The sequence below is a fragment of the Scyliorhinus torazame genome, chromosome 14 (assembly GCF_047496885.1).
Source record: "Scyliorhinus torazame isolate Kashiwa2021f chromosome 14, sScyTor2.1, whole genome shotgun sequence".
Lineage (NCBI taxonomy): Eukaryota > Metazoa > Chordata > Chondrichthyes > Carcharhiniformes > Scyliorhinidae > Scyliorhinus > Scyliorhinus torazame.
This window is the reverse complement of record NC_092720.1, coordinates 142893513-142907419: the sequence shown is the minus strand read 5'-3', so window position 1 is coordinate 142907419 and position 13907 is coordinate 142893513. Positions and strand designations below refer to the sequence as shown.

General features: G+C 45.4%; 1 protein-coding gene across 8 annotated transcripts in view; it reads right to left on the bottom strand.

The window, feature by feature from the left end:
• The window catches only part of LOC140390078 (kyphoscoliosis peptidase-like), a 930728-nt gene that overhangs the window by 88937 nt on the left and 827884 nt on the right, over positions 1-13907 (bottom strand). For all 8 annotated transcript variants that reach the window (XM_072474955.1, XM_072474961.1, XM_072474960.1 and 5 more), the window contains one exon: positions 243-360. In XM_072474955.1, coding sequence (XP_072331056.1) covers positions 243-360 — 118 coding nt within the window. The remainder of the gene's footprint in view (positions 1-242; positions 361-13907) is intronic.

The following is a 13907-nucleotide window of genomic DNA, read 5'->3' as shown; positions in this document are numbered from 1 at the left end:
TCCCTGGTGTTGTGAGGCCACAGTGCTAACCACTGTGCCATTGTGCCACCAGAAACCACTGCTGTAAATGTAATGGAGTACAATATCCAACCTCCTCTGAGCCTGACCCTGACACTGAGCCCATTGGAAATGGGGTTTAGAGGGACATAGGGAGGACAATTTCAAAGTGATTAGAAAAAAAGAGAACAAGGGAGGGTTGTGGGGGAAAAGAGAGGAAAGATAGAAATGAAACAAAGTGTTACCTGCACATTTCACAAAAGAGACCTGAATATCCAGCACACACAGCTTTTCCACTCTTCAGTACATCATTGGGTCCATCGTGTTTCAGGTTCTTGGTGTGATATCCCTTCACGTCATATTCTGCAAAGGTATCAAAGCACTAGCTACTACTACTTCCAGTAATGTACAATCAATTACATTATAGAAACTGTGATGTGGAGATGTCGGCGTTGGACTGGGATGAGCACAGTAAGAAGTCTTACAACACCAGGTTAAAGTCCAATGGGTTTGTTTCGAATCATTAGCTTTTGGAGCACAGCTCCTTCCTCACGTTCACCTGAGGAAGGAGCTGTGTTCCGAAAGCTAGTGATTCGAAACAAACCTGTTGGACTTTAACCTGATGTTGCAAGACTTCTTATTGTAGAAACCATCAGCTCCATTATTACCACAGAAATCAAAAATATTAAAAATAGGTATGCTCAAAAACACCCAAAGTACTGGTCGCTAGATCACTTGTTATTATTACAGAAAGACAGGGGGCGTCATTCTCCGACCCTCCGCCGGGTCGGAGAATGGCCGTTGGCCGCCGTGAATCCCGCCCCCGCCGAAGTCTCCGGTACCGGAGATTGGGCGGGGGCGGGAATCGGGCCGCGCCGGTTGGCGGGACCCCCCATCAATTCTCCGGCCCGGATGGGCCGAAGTCCCGCCCAGAAATTGCCTGTCCCGCCGGCGTAAATCAAACCTGGTATTTACCGGCGGGACCAGGCGGCGTGGGCGGGCTCCGGGGTCCTGGGGGGGGGGGCGCGGGGCGATCTGACCCCCGGGGGTGCCCCCACGGTGGCCTGGCCCGCGATCGGGGCCCACTGATCCGCATGCGGGCCTGTGCCGTGGGGGCACTCTTTCCCTTCCGCCTCCGCTACGGCCTCCACCATGGCGGAGGCGGAAGAGACTCTCCCCACTGCGCATGCGCGGGAAACTTTCAGTGGCCGCTGACGCTCCCGCGCATGCGCCGGGAAACTGTCAGCGGCCGCTGACGCTCCCGCGCATGCGCCGCATTTCCGCGCCAGCTGGCGGGGCAACAAACGCCATTTCCGCCAGCTGGCGGGGTGGAAATCCCCCCAGCGCCAGCCTAGCCCCTCAATGTTGGGGCTCGGCCCCCAAAGATGCGGAGCATTCCGCACCTTTGGGCCGGCGCGATGCCCGTCTGATTGGCGCCGTTTTTGGCGCCAGTCGGCGGACATCGCGCCGTTGGGGGAGAATTTCGCCCAGGGTCAGAGAAGGTTAGATAATAAACTGTTAAATATAGAATTTAAACTCAGACATGATGGCAACTCAGGCCTCATGAGCTGTACATGTAAAAGTGATTTATGGAGGTACCAAGTTGGGTGGGAGGGTGAACTGTGACGAGGATACAGTGATCCTTCAGCATGATCTGGACAGGTCGGGTGAGTGGATAAATCAATGGCAGACTCAGTATAATTTGGATAAATGTGAGGTAAAGTGTAAGCAAAAACAAGAAGGCAGATTACTACCTGAATGGCTGTAAATTGGGAGAGAGGAGTGTGTAGTGGGACCTGGGTGTCTTTGTGCACCAGTCGCTGAAGGTAAGCATGCAGGTGCAGCAGGCAGTAAAGAAGGCTAATGGTATGTTGGCTTCCATTGCGAGAGGTTTCGAGTACAGGAGCATGGTTGTGTACCAATTATACAGGACCTTGGTGAGGCCACACCTAGAATATTGTGTGCAGATTGGTCTCCTTTTCTGAGGAAGAATGTTGTTGCTCTCGAGGATACGCAGCAAAAGTTTACTGGACTGATACCCGGGATGGCGGGTCTGTCATATGAGGAGAGATTGACTAGGTTAGGATTGTTTTTGCTGGAGTTCAGACGAATGAGGGGAGATCTCATAAAAACGTATAAACATCTATCAGGGCTAGATAGGGTGGATGCAGGGAGGATGTTCCCGATGGTGGGTGTGTCCAGAACCAGGGGTCATAGACTCAGGATTCAGGGTAAACTATTTCGGACAGAGATGAGGAGACATTTCTTCACCCAAAGAGTGGTGAGCCTGTGGCATTCATTACCACAGGAAGTAGTTGAGGTTAAGACATTGAATACATTCAAGAGGCGGCTAGATATGGCACTTGAGGCGTATGGGATCTTGGGTTATGGGGAGAAAGCAGGATTAGACTATTGAGTTGGACGATCAGCCATGATTGTGACGAATGGCGGAGAAGGCTCGAAGGGCCGAATGGCCTCCTCCTGCTCCTATCTTCTATGTTTCTATGTATCTCCACAGCCTTCTGTGGTGGAGAATTCCACAGGTTCACTATCCTTTGAGAGAATACATTTTTCATCATCTCGGTCCTAAGTCTACCCCGTATCCTGAAGAGTGCTCCCTGGTTCTAGATTCCCCAACTAGGGAAAACATCCTCCCTGCATATAGTCTGTCTAACCCCATTAGAATTTTATATGTTTCAATCAGATATTCTCTCATCCTTCAAAACTCTAGTGAATACAGGCCCAGTCAGAATCACAGAATCACAGAATAATACAGCACAGAAGAGGCCGTGTCTACCTATTCCCATTTGGCAGCAGTTGGCCCAGAGCCTCGAATGTTAAGACAGACAAAATGCTAAGTACTTTTTAAAGGATGTGAGGCAACCCGCCTCTACCGTCCTCCCAGGCAGTGTATTCCAGACTATCACCACCCTCTGGGTAAAAAGGTTGTTCCTCAAATCCCTCCTAAACCTCCTGCCTTTGACCTTGAACTTGTGTCCCCTAGAAGCTGAACCTTTAGTTAAGGGAACAGCCACTCCCGATCCACCCTGTCCATGCCTCGGAGACATGGATAGAGCAGGGACAGGAATGGATGTTGCAGGCTCCGGGGTTTAGGTGTTTTAGTAAGCTCAGAGAAGGAGGCAAAAGAGGGGGAGGTGAGGCACTGCTGGTCAAGAGCAGTATTACGGTGGCGGAGAGGATGCTAGATGGGGACTCTTCTTCCGAGGTAGTATGGGCTGAAGTTAGAAACAGGAAAGGAGAGGTCACCCTGTTGGGGTTTTTTTAATAGGCCTCCTAATAGTTCTAGGGATGTAGAGGAAAGGATGGTGAAGATGATTCTGGATATGAGCGAAAGTAACAGGGTAGTTATTATGGGAGACTTTAACTTTCCAAATATTGACTGGAAAAGATATAGTTCGAGTACAATAGATGGGTCATTTTTTGTACAGTGTGTGCAGGAGGGTTTCCTGAAACAATATGTTGACAGGCCAACAAGAGGCGAGGCCACGTTGGATTTGGTTTTGGGTAATGAACCAGGCCAGGTGTTGGATTTGGAGGTAGGAGAGCACTTTGGGGACAGTGACCACAATTCGGTGACGTTTACGTTAATGATGGAAAGGGATAAGTATACACCGCAGGGCAAAAGAGATATAGCTGGGGGAAGGGCAATTATGATGCCATTAGACGTGACTTGGGGGGGATAAGGTGGAGAAGTAGGCTGCAAGTGTTGGGCACACTGGATAAGTGGGGCTTGTTCAAGGATCAGCTACTGTGTGTTCTTGATAAGTATGTAGCGGTCAGACAGGGAGGAAGGCGTCGAGCGAGGGAACCGTGGTTTACCAAGTAAGTGGAATCTCTTGTTAAGAGGAAGAAGGAGGCCTATGTGAAGATGAAGTGTGAAGTTTTGGTTGGGGCGATGGATAGTTACAAGGTAGCGAGGAAGGATCTAAAGAGAGAGCTAAGACGAGCAAGGAGGGGACATGAGAAGTATTTGGCAGGAAGGATCAAGGAAAACCCAAAAGCTTTCTCTCGGTATGTCAGGAATAAGCGAATGACTAGGGAAAGAGTAGGACCAGTCAAGGACAGGGATGGGAAATTGTGTGTGGAGTCTGAAGAGATAGGCGAGATACTAAATGAATATTTTTCGTCAGTATTCACTCGGGTAAAAGATAATGTTGTGGAGGAGAATGCTGAGCCCCAGGCTAATAGAATAGATGGCATTGAGGTACGTAGGGAAGAGGTGTTGGCAATTCTGGACAGGCTGAAAATAGATAAGTCCCCGGGACCTGATGGGATTTATCCTAGGATTCTCTGGGAGGCCAGGGAAGAGATTGCTGGACCTTTGGCTTTGATTTTTATGTCATCATTGGCTACAGGAATAGTGCCAGAGGACTGGAGGACAGCAAATGTGGTCCCTTTGTTCAAAAAGGGGAGCAGAGACAACCCCGGCAACTATAGACCGGTGAGCCTCACGTCTGTAGTGGGTAAAGTCTTGGAGGGGATTATAAGAGACAAGATTTATAATCATCTAGATAGGAATAATATGATCAGGGATAGTCAGCATGGCTTTGTGAAGGGTAGGTCATGCCTCACAAACCTTATTGAGTTCTTTGAGAAGGTGACTGAACAGGTAGACGAGGGTAGAGCAGTTGATGTGGTGTATATGGATTTCAGCAAAGCGTTTGATAAGGTTCCCCACGGTAGGCTATTGCAAAAAATACGGAGGCTGGGGATTGAGGGTGATTTAGAGATGTGGATCAGAAATTGGCTAGCTGAAAGAAGACAGAGGGTGGTGGTTGATGGGAAATGTTCAGAATGGAGTACAGTCACAAGTGGAGTACCACAAGGATCTGTTCTGGGGCCGTTGCTGTTTGTCATTTTTATCAATGACCTAGAGGAAGGCGCAGAAGGGTGGGTGAGTAAATTTGCAGACGATACTAAAGTCGGTGGTGTTGTCGATAGTGTGGAAGGATGTAGCAGGTTACAGAGGGATATAGATAAGCTGCAGAGCTGGGCTGAGAGGTGGCAAATGGAGTTTAATGTAGAGAAGTGTGAGGTGATTCACTTTGGACGGAATAACAGGAATGCGGAATATTTGGCTAATGGTAAAGTTCTTGAAAGTGTGGATGAGCAGAGGGATCTAGGTGTCCATGTACATAGATCCCTGAAAGTTGCCACCCAGGTTGAAAGGGTTGTGAAGAAGGCCTATGGAGTGTTGGCCTTTATTGGTAGAGGGATTGAGTTCCGGAGTCTGGAGGTCATGTTGCAGCTGTACAGAACTCTGGTACGGCCGCATTTGGAGTTTTGCGTACAGTTCTGGTCACCGCATTATAGGAAGGACGTGGAGGCTTTGGAGCGGGTGCAGAGGAGATTTACCAGGATGTTGCCTGGTATGGCGGGAAAATCGTATGAGGAAAGGCTGATGGACTTGAGGTTGTTTTCGTTGGAGAAAAGAAGGTTAAGAGGAGACTTAATAGAGGCATACAAAATGATCAGGGGGTTGGATAGGGTGGACAGTGAGAGCCTTCTCCCGCGGATGGATATGGTTGGCACGCGGGGACATAACTTTAAACTGAGGGGTAATAGATATAGGACAGAGGTCAGAGGTAGGTTCTTTACGCAAAGAGTAGTGAGGCCATGGAATGCCCTACCTGCTACAGTAGTGAACTCGCCAACATTGAGGGCATTTAAAAGTTTATTGGATAAACATATGGATGATAATGGCATAGTGTAGGTTAGATGGCTTTTGTTTCGGTGCAACATCGTGGGCCGAAGGGCCTGTACTGCGCTGTATTGTTCTATGTTCTATGTTCTATGCCTCAATCAATGTCAAACCAATCTCTCCTGATAGGACAGTCCCGCCAACCAGGGTATCAGCCGAGTGAACCGCCACAGCACTCTCTCTACGGCAAGTATATCCTTTGTTAGACCAAAACTGCATGCAATACTACAGGTGTGGTCTCACCAAGGCCTTGTGTAACTACAATGAGACATCCCTACTTCTGAACTCAAATCCTCTTGCAATGAAAGCCAACATACCATTTGCCTTCCTTTTGCATGATCAATCTGCCTCACCACCTTTATTGACTGGTGCACAAAGACACCCAGATTCCTTTATACATCCACACTTGCCAATATGTCACCATTTAAATAATACTCTTCCTTTCTGTTTTACACACCGTCATATTTAGCCATGTTGTACTGAATCTGCTATGTGTTTGCAGGGGGGGGGGCACGGATGGAGGTTAGGAAGTGGGTAGTTGGTGTGGGGGCGGATAGAGGTGGCCTTTTGCAGGCATACGGGTCTTGGGCATTACTGATGGCGCCTCTGCCGTTCTAGCTGGCTAAGTACTCCACGAGGCCAGTGGTGGCGGTGCACCTGAGGGCAGTGGTGGCAACATCTGAGGTTGGAAAGTACTTTGGCATGGGCACCAAATTGCGACAATCACAGGGGCTGGACGTGAGGTTTCGGGGGTGGCAACAGGCAGGGATTGAGCGGTTTGGGGACCTGTTTGTGGGGGGCAGCTTTGCGAGCTAAGAGGACCTGGAGGAGGAATACGAGCTGCCCAGCGGGAGTGAGTTAGATACTTACAGGTTCGGGATTTTGTGAGGAAACCGGTGCCACCCTTTTTAAGGTTTGCCGCCCTTGGGATTGCAGGATTAGGTGCTATCGAGGGAAGGTGTGGGTGAGGGTAAGGTGTCCGAGATTTATAAGGAGCTAATGGACTGGGAGGGAGCCCCGATAGGAAAAGTCTAACGGGAATGGGAGGAGGAACTGAGGGGGTGGGGGAATGGAGGAAAGGATGTGGGAGGAGACCCTGAGGAGGGTTAATGTGTACTCATCGTATGTGAGGCTTAGCCTTAACCAGTTCAAGGTAGTTCATAAGGCACACATGTTGGTGGCTAGGATGAGTAAGATTTTTGTGGGGGTAGAGGACAGATGTAGGCGATGTGCTGAGAGGCCTGTGAACCATGTTCACATGTTCTGGGTATGTTCAAAACTGAAGGGGTTCTGGCAGGGGTTTGCAGACGGAATGTCCGAGGTACTGAGGGTGAAGGTGGTCCCAAGTCCAGAAGTGGCGATATGTGGGGTGTCGGAAGACCCGGGAGTCCAGGGGGTGAGAGAGGCCGATGTCCTAGCCTTTGCCTCCCTGATAGCCAGGAGACGGATTTTGCTTGCGTGAAGGGACCCGGAGCCACCAAAATCAGGGGTGTGGGTGAGAGACCTGGCGGAATTCCTGAGGTTGGAAAAAATCTTGTTTGTCTTGAGAGGGTTGGTGGATGGGTTTGCCCGGAGGTGGAAGCCATTCAATCTCTTCTTCAAGGAGGATTGAGGTGTCAGCAGACGGAGGGGGAGGGGGAAGATAAAGGGGTTAAAGTGGGAAGGCAGGACGGGAGGAGGGGGAAGGACATGAGGGTTTGGGTGTTGATTAGCTAGTTATATATTATGATGTTCCTGTTTGTTCTTGCTCTTGCTTTTGTACTTACTGTTTATATAAATGCCTTGATAAAAACATTTTTAAAAACTTGTCTAAATCATCTGAAAGGCCTCCTTGCATCCTCCTCACAAATAACAATTTCACCCAGTTTTGTGTCATCAGCAGACTTGGAAATGTTGCATTTGGTTCTTTCATCCAGGTCATTAAAATATATTGTGAATAGCAGATCCCCACCAATCAAGACCGACCACTCGAAAAAAGACCCATTTATTCCCACCCTATTTCCTGTCTGTCAACCAATTCTCGATCCATGCCAATACTTTACACTATCCCATATGCTTTAATTTTGCCCACTAACCTGTTATGGGGAACCTTATCAAAAGTCTCCTGAAATTCCAAATACACTAAGTCACTGGTTCTCCCTCATCTATTTTACTAATTACATCCTCAGAAAACTCCAGTACATTTGTTCAGCATGATTGGCCTTTCATAAGCCCATGTTAACTTTATCCAAGTCCGTTAATGCTTTCCAAATGTTCTGCATCATTTCTTTTATAATTGACTCCAGCATCTTCCCCATTACTGATGTCAGATGAACTGGTCTGTAATTCTCCACTTTATATTTCCCTCTGTTTTTAAATAGTGGGGTTACATTTGCCACTCTCCAATCTGCAGGAATTTGGGAGATGCATACAATATTTCCAGGGCCACTTCCTTTAGTACTCTGGGATGTAGATCATCAGGCCATGGTCTGTAGATGACACTGTATTTTCTACAAGTGCAACTTCTATACATATGGATGATAATGGTATAGTGTAGGTTAGATGGCTTTTGTTTCGGTGTAACATCGTGGGCCGAAAGGCCTGTACTGCGCTGTATTGTTCTATGTTCTATGTTTAAGGAATTTAGAGCTTTATGATATATCAGCTCCACTTGTTTTACTGTTGAACAAACTGTATCCATATTCTTGCCTCATAGCGCCAGGGAGCTGTGATCGATTCTGGCCTTAGATGACTGTCTGTGGGGAGTTTGCATGTTCTCCCCGTGTCTGCGTGCATTTCCACTGGGTGCTCCAGTTTCCTCCCACAGTCCGGTGTTGTGCAGGTTAAGTGGATTGGCAATGCTAAATTGGTCCTTAGTGCCCAAAGGTTAGGTGTTGTTACAGAGATAGGGTGGGGGAGTGGGCCGAAGTACAGTGCTCTTTCAGAGAAACATACATAGAAAATAGAAGCAGGAGGAGGCCATTCAGCCCTTCGAGTCTGGTCCGCCATTCGTTATGATCATGACTGATTAAGTTCAATACCTTGATCTCCCCCCCCCCGCCCATATCCCTTGATTCATTCGGCCCCAAGAGCTATATTTAATTCCTTCTTGAAATTACACAATATTTTGGCCTCAATTACTTTTTGTGGTAATGAATTCCACAGACTCACCACTGTCTAGGTGAAGAAATGTCTCCTCACCTCAATCCTAAAAGGTTTACCCCTTATCCTCAAACTATGACACTTAGCTCAGGACCCCCCACCATCAGGAACATTCTTTCTGAATCTACACTGTTTAATCCTGTTAGAATTTTATAAGTTTCTATGAGATCCCCTCTCACTCTTCTAAACTTCAATAAAAATAATCCTAAACGATTTAATCTCTCGTCATATAACAGTCCTGCCATCCCAGGAACCAGTCAGGTAAATCTTTGCTGCACTCCCTCCACAGAAAGCACATCCTTCCTCAGATAAGACACCAAAAAGTTCACATAATATTCCAGGTGTGGCCTCACCAATACCTTATACAATTGTAGTAAAACATCCCTATTCCTATAATCAAATTCTCTTACTATGAACAGTAAGAAGTCTTACAACACCAGTTTAAAGCAGGTTTGTTTGGAATCAGTAGCTTTCAGAGCACAGCTCCTTCATCAGGTAGTGACTCGCCTGATGAAGGTGCTGCGCTCCGAAAGCTACTGGTTCCAAACAAACCTCTTGGACTTTAACCTGGTGTTGTAAGACTTCTTACAGTGCCCACCCCAGTCCAATGTTGGCATGTCCACATCTTCACTCTGCAGGCTAACCTACCATTTGCCTTCTTTACAGCCTGCTTACTATGCGCTTATTTTCAGCGACTGATGCACGGGGACACAAAGGTCTCGCTGGGTATCCACATCTCTCAATTTACACCCATTCAAATAATAATCTGCCTTCTTATTTTTGCTACCAAAGCGGATTTCTTTACTAATACTAATTTCCTCACTGAAATTTATGTTTCTCAGAACTTTTGGTACATTATTTATGTTGGGAAGACAGAAGGAAAGTACAAATTCAGTTTCTCAGCCATTTCTTTGTTCCCCATTATGAATTCCCCCGTTTCTGACAGTCAGGGGCCTATATTCATTTTTATCCATCTTTTTCTCTTTACATACCTATAGAAATGTTCACAGCCAGTTTTTATGTTCCCTGCTAGCTTACTTTCATATTGCATTTTCCCTTTCTTAATCAATTCCTTGTTCCACCTTTGTTGAATGTTAAACTGTTTCCAATCCTCATGTCTATTGCTTTTTGGCCACAGTTTCCTTTCTATTCTTGCGTCAAATAGGAATAAACAACTTTTGGATTCACCTGTTTGGTCCTCTAATATCTGCCATTGCCTGTCCACTGTCCTTCCTTTCAGTAATATTTCCCAATCCGTCATAGCCAGCTCATGCCTCAGACCATCAAAGTTACGTTTATTGAGGTTCAGGACCCTGGTCTCAAAATCGATTACCTCACTATCTTGATGAACAATTCTACCAAGGGTTCTCTCATAACTAGATTGCCAACCAATCCTTTCTCATTGCACAACACCAAGTCCAAGATGGCCTGTTTCCTTGTTGGTTCCTCAACGTATTAGTCCAGAAAACCATCCCATATATACTCCAGAAATTCCTTCTCTATTGTATTTGACAAATTTGGCTCACCCAATCTTTATCACATGCATCTCTGATTTCCTGTTTAATGCTATTCCCAATATTACCATTGCAGTCTGATGGACTGTCTACAACCTTTACAAATGTTTTTTGTCCCTTGGTGTTTCTTAACTCGACCCATACAGATTCCACATCATCTGTGCTAATACATTTCCTCAATATTTTAACAATATCTTCTTTAATCAACAATGCAACTCCACCATCTTTTCCTTTCTGTCTGCCCTTCATAAAAACTGAATAGCCCTCATTGTTTATTTCTCATCCTGGGTCACCTTGGAGCCATGTCGCCGTAATCCCAATGATATCACACCAGTGTACATCTATCTGCCCAACTAATTCATCTATTTTATTTTGCATGCACCATGTGTACAGGTACAAAACCTGAAGGCTAGTCCTTTTAACGTCCCTAGTCCCATCCCTACTATTTTTTACAGTGGCATTATCTGATATAGGGCCTAGATTTCTCTGCCTATCACTTTTCTTATTCTCCTTTCTGTCTTTTTCTCTTGTTCTTGATTCCCCCTGCTCTGAATTCTTACATAGGTTCCCATCCCACTACCATATTAGTTTAAACGCTCCCCAACTGCTCTAGGAAGTATCCCCTCCCCCTCCCTCCCCCCCCCCCCCCCCAACCTCCCTCCCTCTCCCCACCCCAAGGACATCAGTCCCGGTCTTGCTCAGGTGTATTGGTTCCACCTCCTCCAGAACTGGTCCCAATGCCCAGGGATCTGAAACCCTCTCCTTCACACCATTTCTTCTAGGTCAGTCCAGATGCGATGGACCAAAGGGCCTCCTTCTGCACTGTAGGGATTCTATTATTCTATGAACAATGAGTGTTTCCCTTGTTCATATCATAATATGTATTACCTTAAAGACAGCTAGTTGGTGCTGTTATGGCACCAGCAAATGTTGAGCAAACCAAATCTCATGGGGAGGCTTGGCTTAGCTGTTTTTGTGTTCTGAAAGTGAGAAGGAAATGTACTAATCTCAGCAGCAAGAAGTCCAGTAACACGTGTGGGAATTTAAAAAGTAAAAGTAAAATGTTAATTAATACGAAGAAAACTTAAGCACACAACAATCTTTCTCCTGGTTTCTCATTTCTCTTTCCTTTTCTTTTTCTTCCAATTCATGTCTTTGCCAATCTCTCTGTTTCTACATCAAGCTTTATTATCTCTCTCTCTTTCTACATCAAGCTGTTTCATTTGCAACTGAAGTCTTACTACCTCTAGCTGTGAGACACCCGAGTTCAATGTTCTGCCCATTATTGTGAAGCTTGGATTCACAAATGCCAAACCAGTCATAGAATTTCAATAATCCTCCAAAGAGTCCCCAAATTTGTTATGGCCACAGCAGATGTTACTTGATGTGAAGACCAAATCTCAGTGGGAAACTTGGCTTATGGGCCCTTTTTTGTATACTGAAAACAAGAAGAAAAAATACTTTGCAGCACACAATCCAGTAATGCTTTTGGGATCATAAAATTAAGATATTTATTAGCAAAAAGAAAATAATTCTTAGACGCATAAGTGCAATTGGACAGTTGGTTAGCCCTCAAACCATTCCTCTAAAAAGACTCCCTACTTCGTCAGACGCACAGGGAAGCATCCTCCAGGCAACGCTCCCTTGAATACCTTTAAGTATAAAAATCCAGTAATATTAACCTAAGGCAACGCTCCTGTCACTTTATAAGGCATACTATACAACCTCTCCCTCTTTCACTCTGCTGAGAAAATCCAAGACTTTAGAACAAGACCACTATTTTGCAGCTTCAAGATTTTACTAACTTGATTGGAAGGCTGATTTAAATTGCCCCTCTTCTCCCAGCCCAGAGCTGTTCCTGCTGATCTTCCTCACTAAGCTCGCAAAATCTCTCTGTAAATATAATTTTCCCCTTTCATCTGCTATTCTCTTGTCCTTAGCACTTCTTTGAACTTAACTTTACCAGAATATAAAAATCTTTCACTTTTGGGTCAAATGAAATGTAATAACCTTCCATTGTTTACTTATAAAATGTTTTGCAAGCTATAAAAAGCTTTTACTCCCCTTTCAAACTTAACAGCTGAAATCAACAGATCCCTAGACCGCTTCTGATCGCGCTCTCACCCACACACACATACTCGCACACATGCACAAGTCTTTACAGCATAACATACTTCCCCCAATACGTAAAAATAATCATCCATTCTCACAGCAACCAAATCTTTTATAATCTCCCTGAACTTTCATTTCATGTGCCATAAGTCTTTTCTTTGACTTTTCGTCAAACATATGTTGTGATCACTATTTCTTAATTGTTCTCCAATTTTAAATGACTTAAACATTTTTGTGCTCTTGTATTTATTAATACTTCTCATTCTCCAGGTTTGCTCTGAATATTTTGTCCATTTATGCATAGGCGACTCAAATTCACATTCCAGTTTTTAAATGTCAACTTTTATTCTTATATTATACTGAAATACAATGTTCCATTTGCCTTCCTAATCACTTTTTGTGCCTGCATGGCAACATTTTGTGGTTCATGTACTAGGAGACAGAGTTCTGCCATCTCTCTCACTTCTTTATTCTTCCTGCCAAAGTGGACAAGGTCACATTTTCCCATATTATACTTTATCTTACAGTTTGTCCTCTTCAGAACTTACTCTCTTGCTTATCTTTTGTCATCAGCAAATTTAACAATACATTTAGTTCTTTCATCCAAGTATTAAGTAATTGATATTGATTATGAACGGAGAATCATGAACACAGTTCATCACCCGAACCCACCTCCCATCCATTGACTCTGACTACACCTCCTGCTGCCTTGGGAAAGCGAGCAGCATATACAAAGACCCTTCCCATCCGGGTTATTTTCTCTTTCAACCTCTTCCATCGGGCAGGAAATACAAAGGTCTGAGAACACACACTAATAGGTTCAAAAACCGCTTCTTCCCCGCTATTACCAGACTCTGAATGACGCTCATATGAGCTGAACTGATCTCTCCACACATCTTCTCTACGAGTAGTACTGCACTCTGTATGCTTCACATGCTGTCTCTGTCTATTATGTATTTATCATATGTCCTATGTTTTTCATGTATAGAATGATCTGCCGAGTCTATAGGCAGAACAATACTTTTCACTGTACCTCGGTACACATGACAATACATCTAAATCTAAATCCATTTTCCCACGTCAAATGTTAAGCTAACTGGCCTGTTGCTTCCTGTTTTCTATCTTTCTCATTTCTTGAATAGAGGAATTATTCATAGATTCATAGAATTTACAGTGCAGAAGGAGGCCATTCGGCCCATCGAGTCTGAACCGGCTCTTGGAAAGAGCAACCTACCCAAGGTCCACACCTCCACCCTATCCCCATAACCCAACAACCCCACCCAACGCTGTGTGCAATTTTGGACACAAAGAGCAATTTATCATGGTCAATCCACCTAACCTGCACATCTTTGGACTGTGGGAGGAAACCGGAGCACCCGGAGGAAACCCACGCACACACGGGGAGGATGTGCAGACTCCGC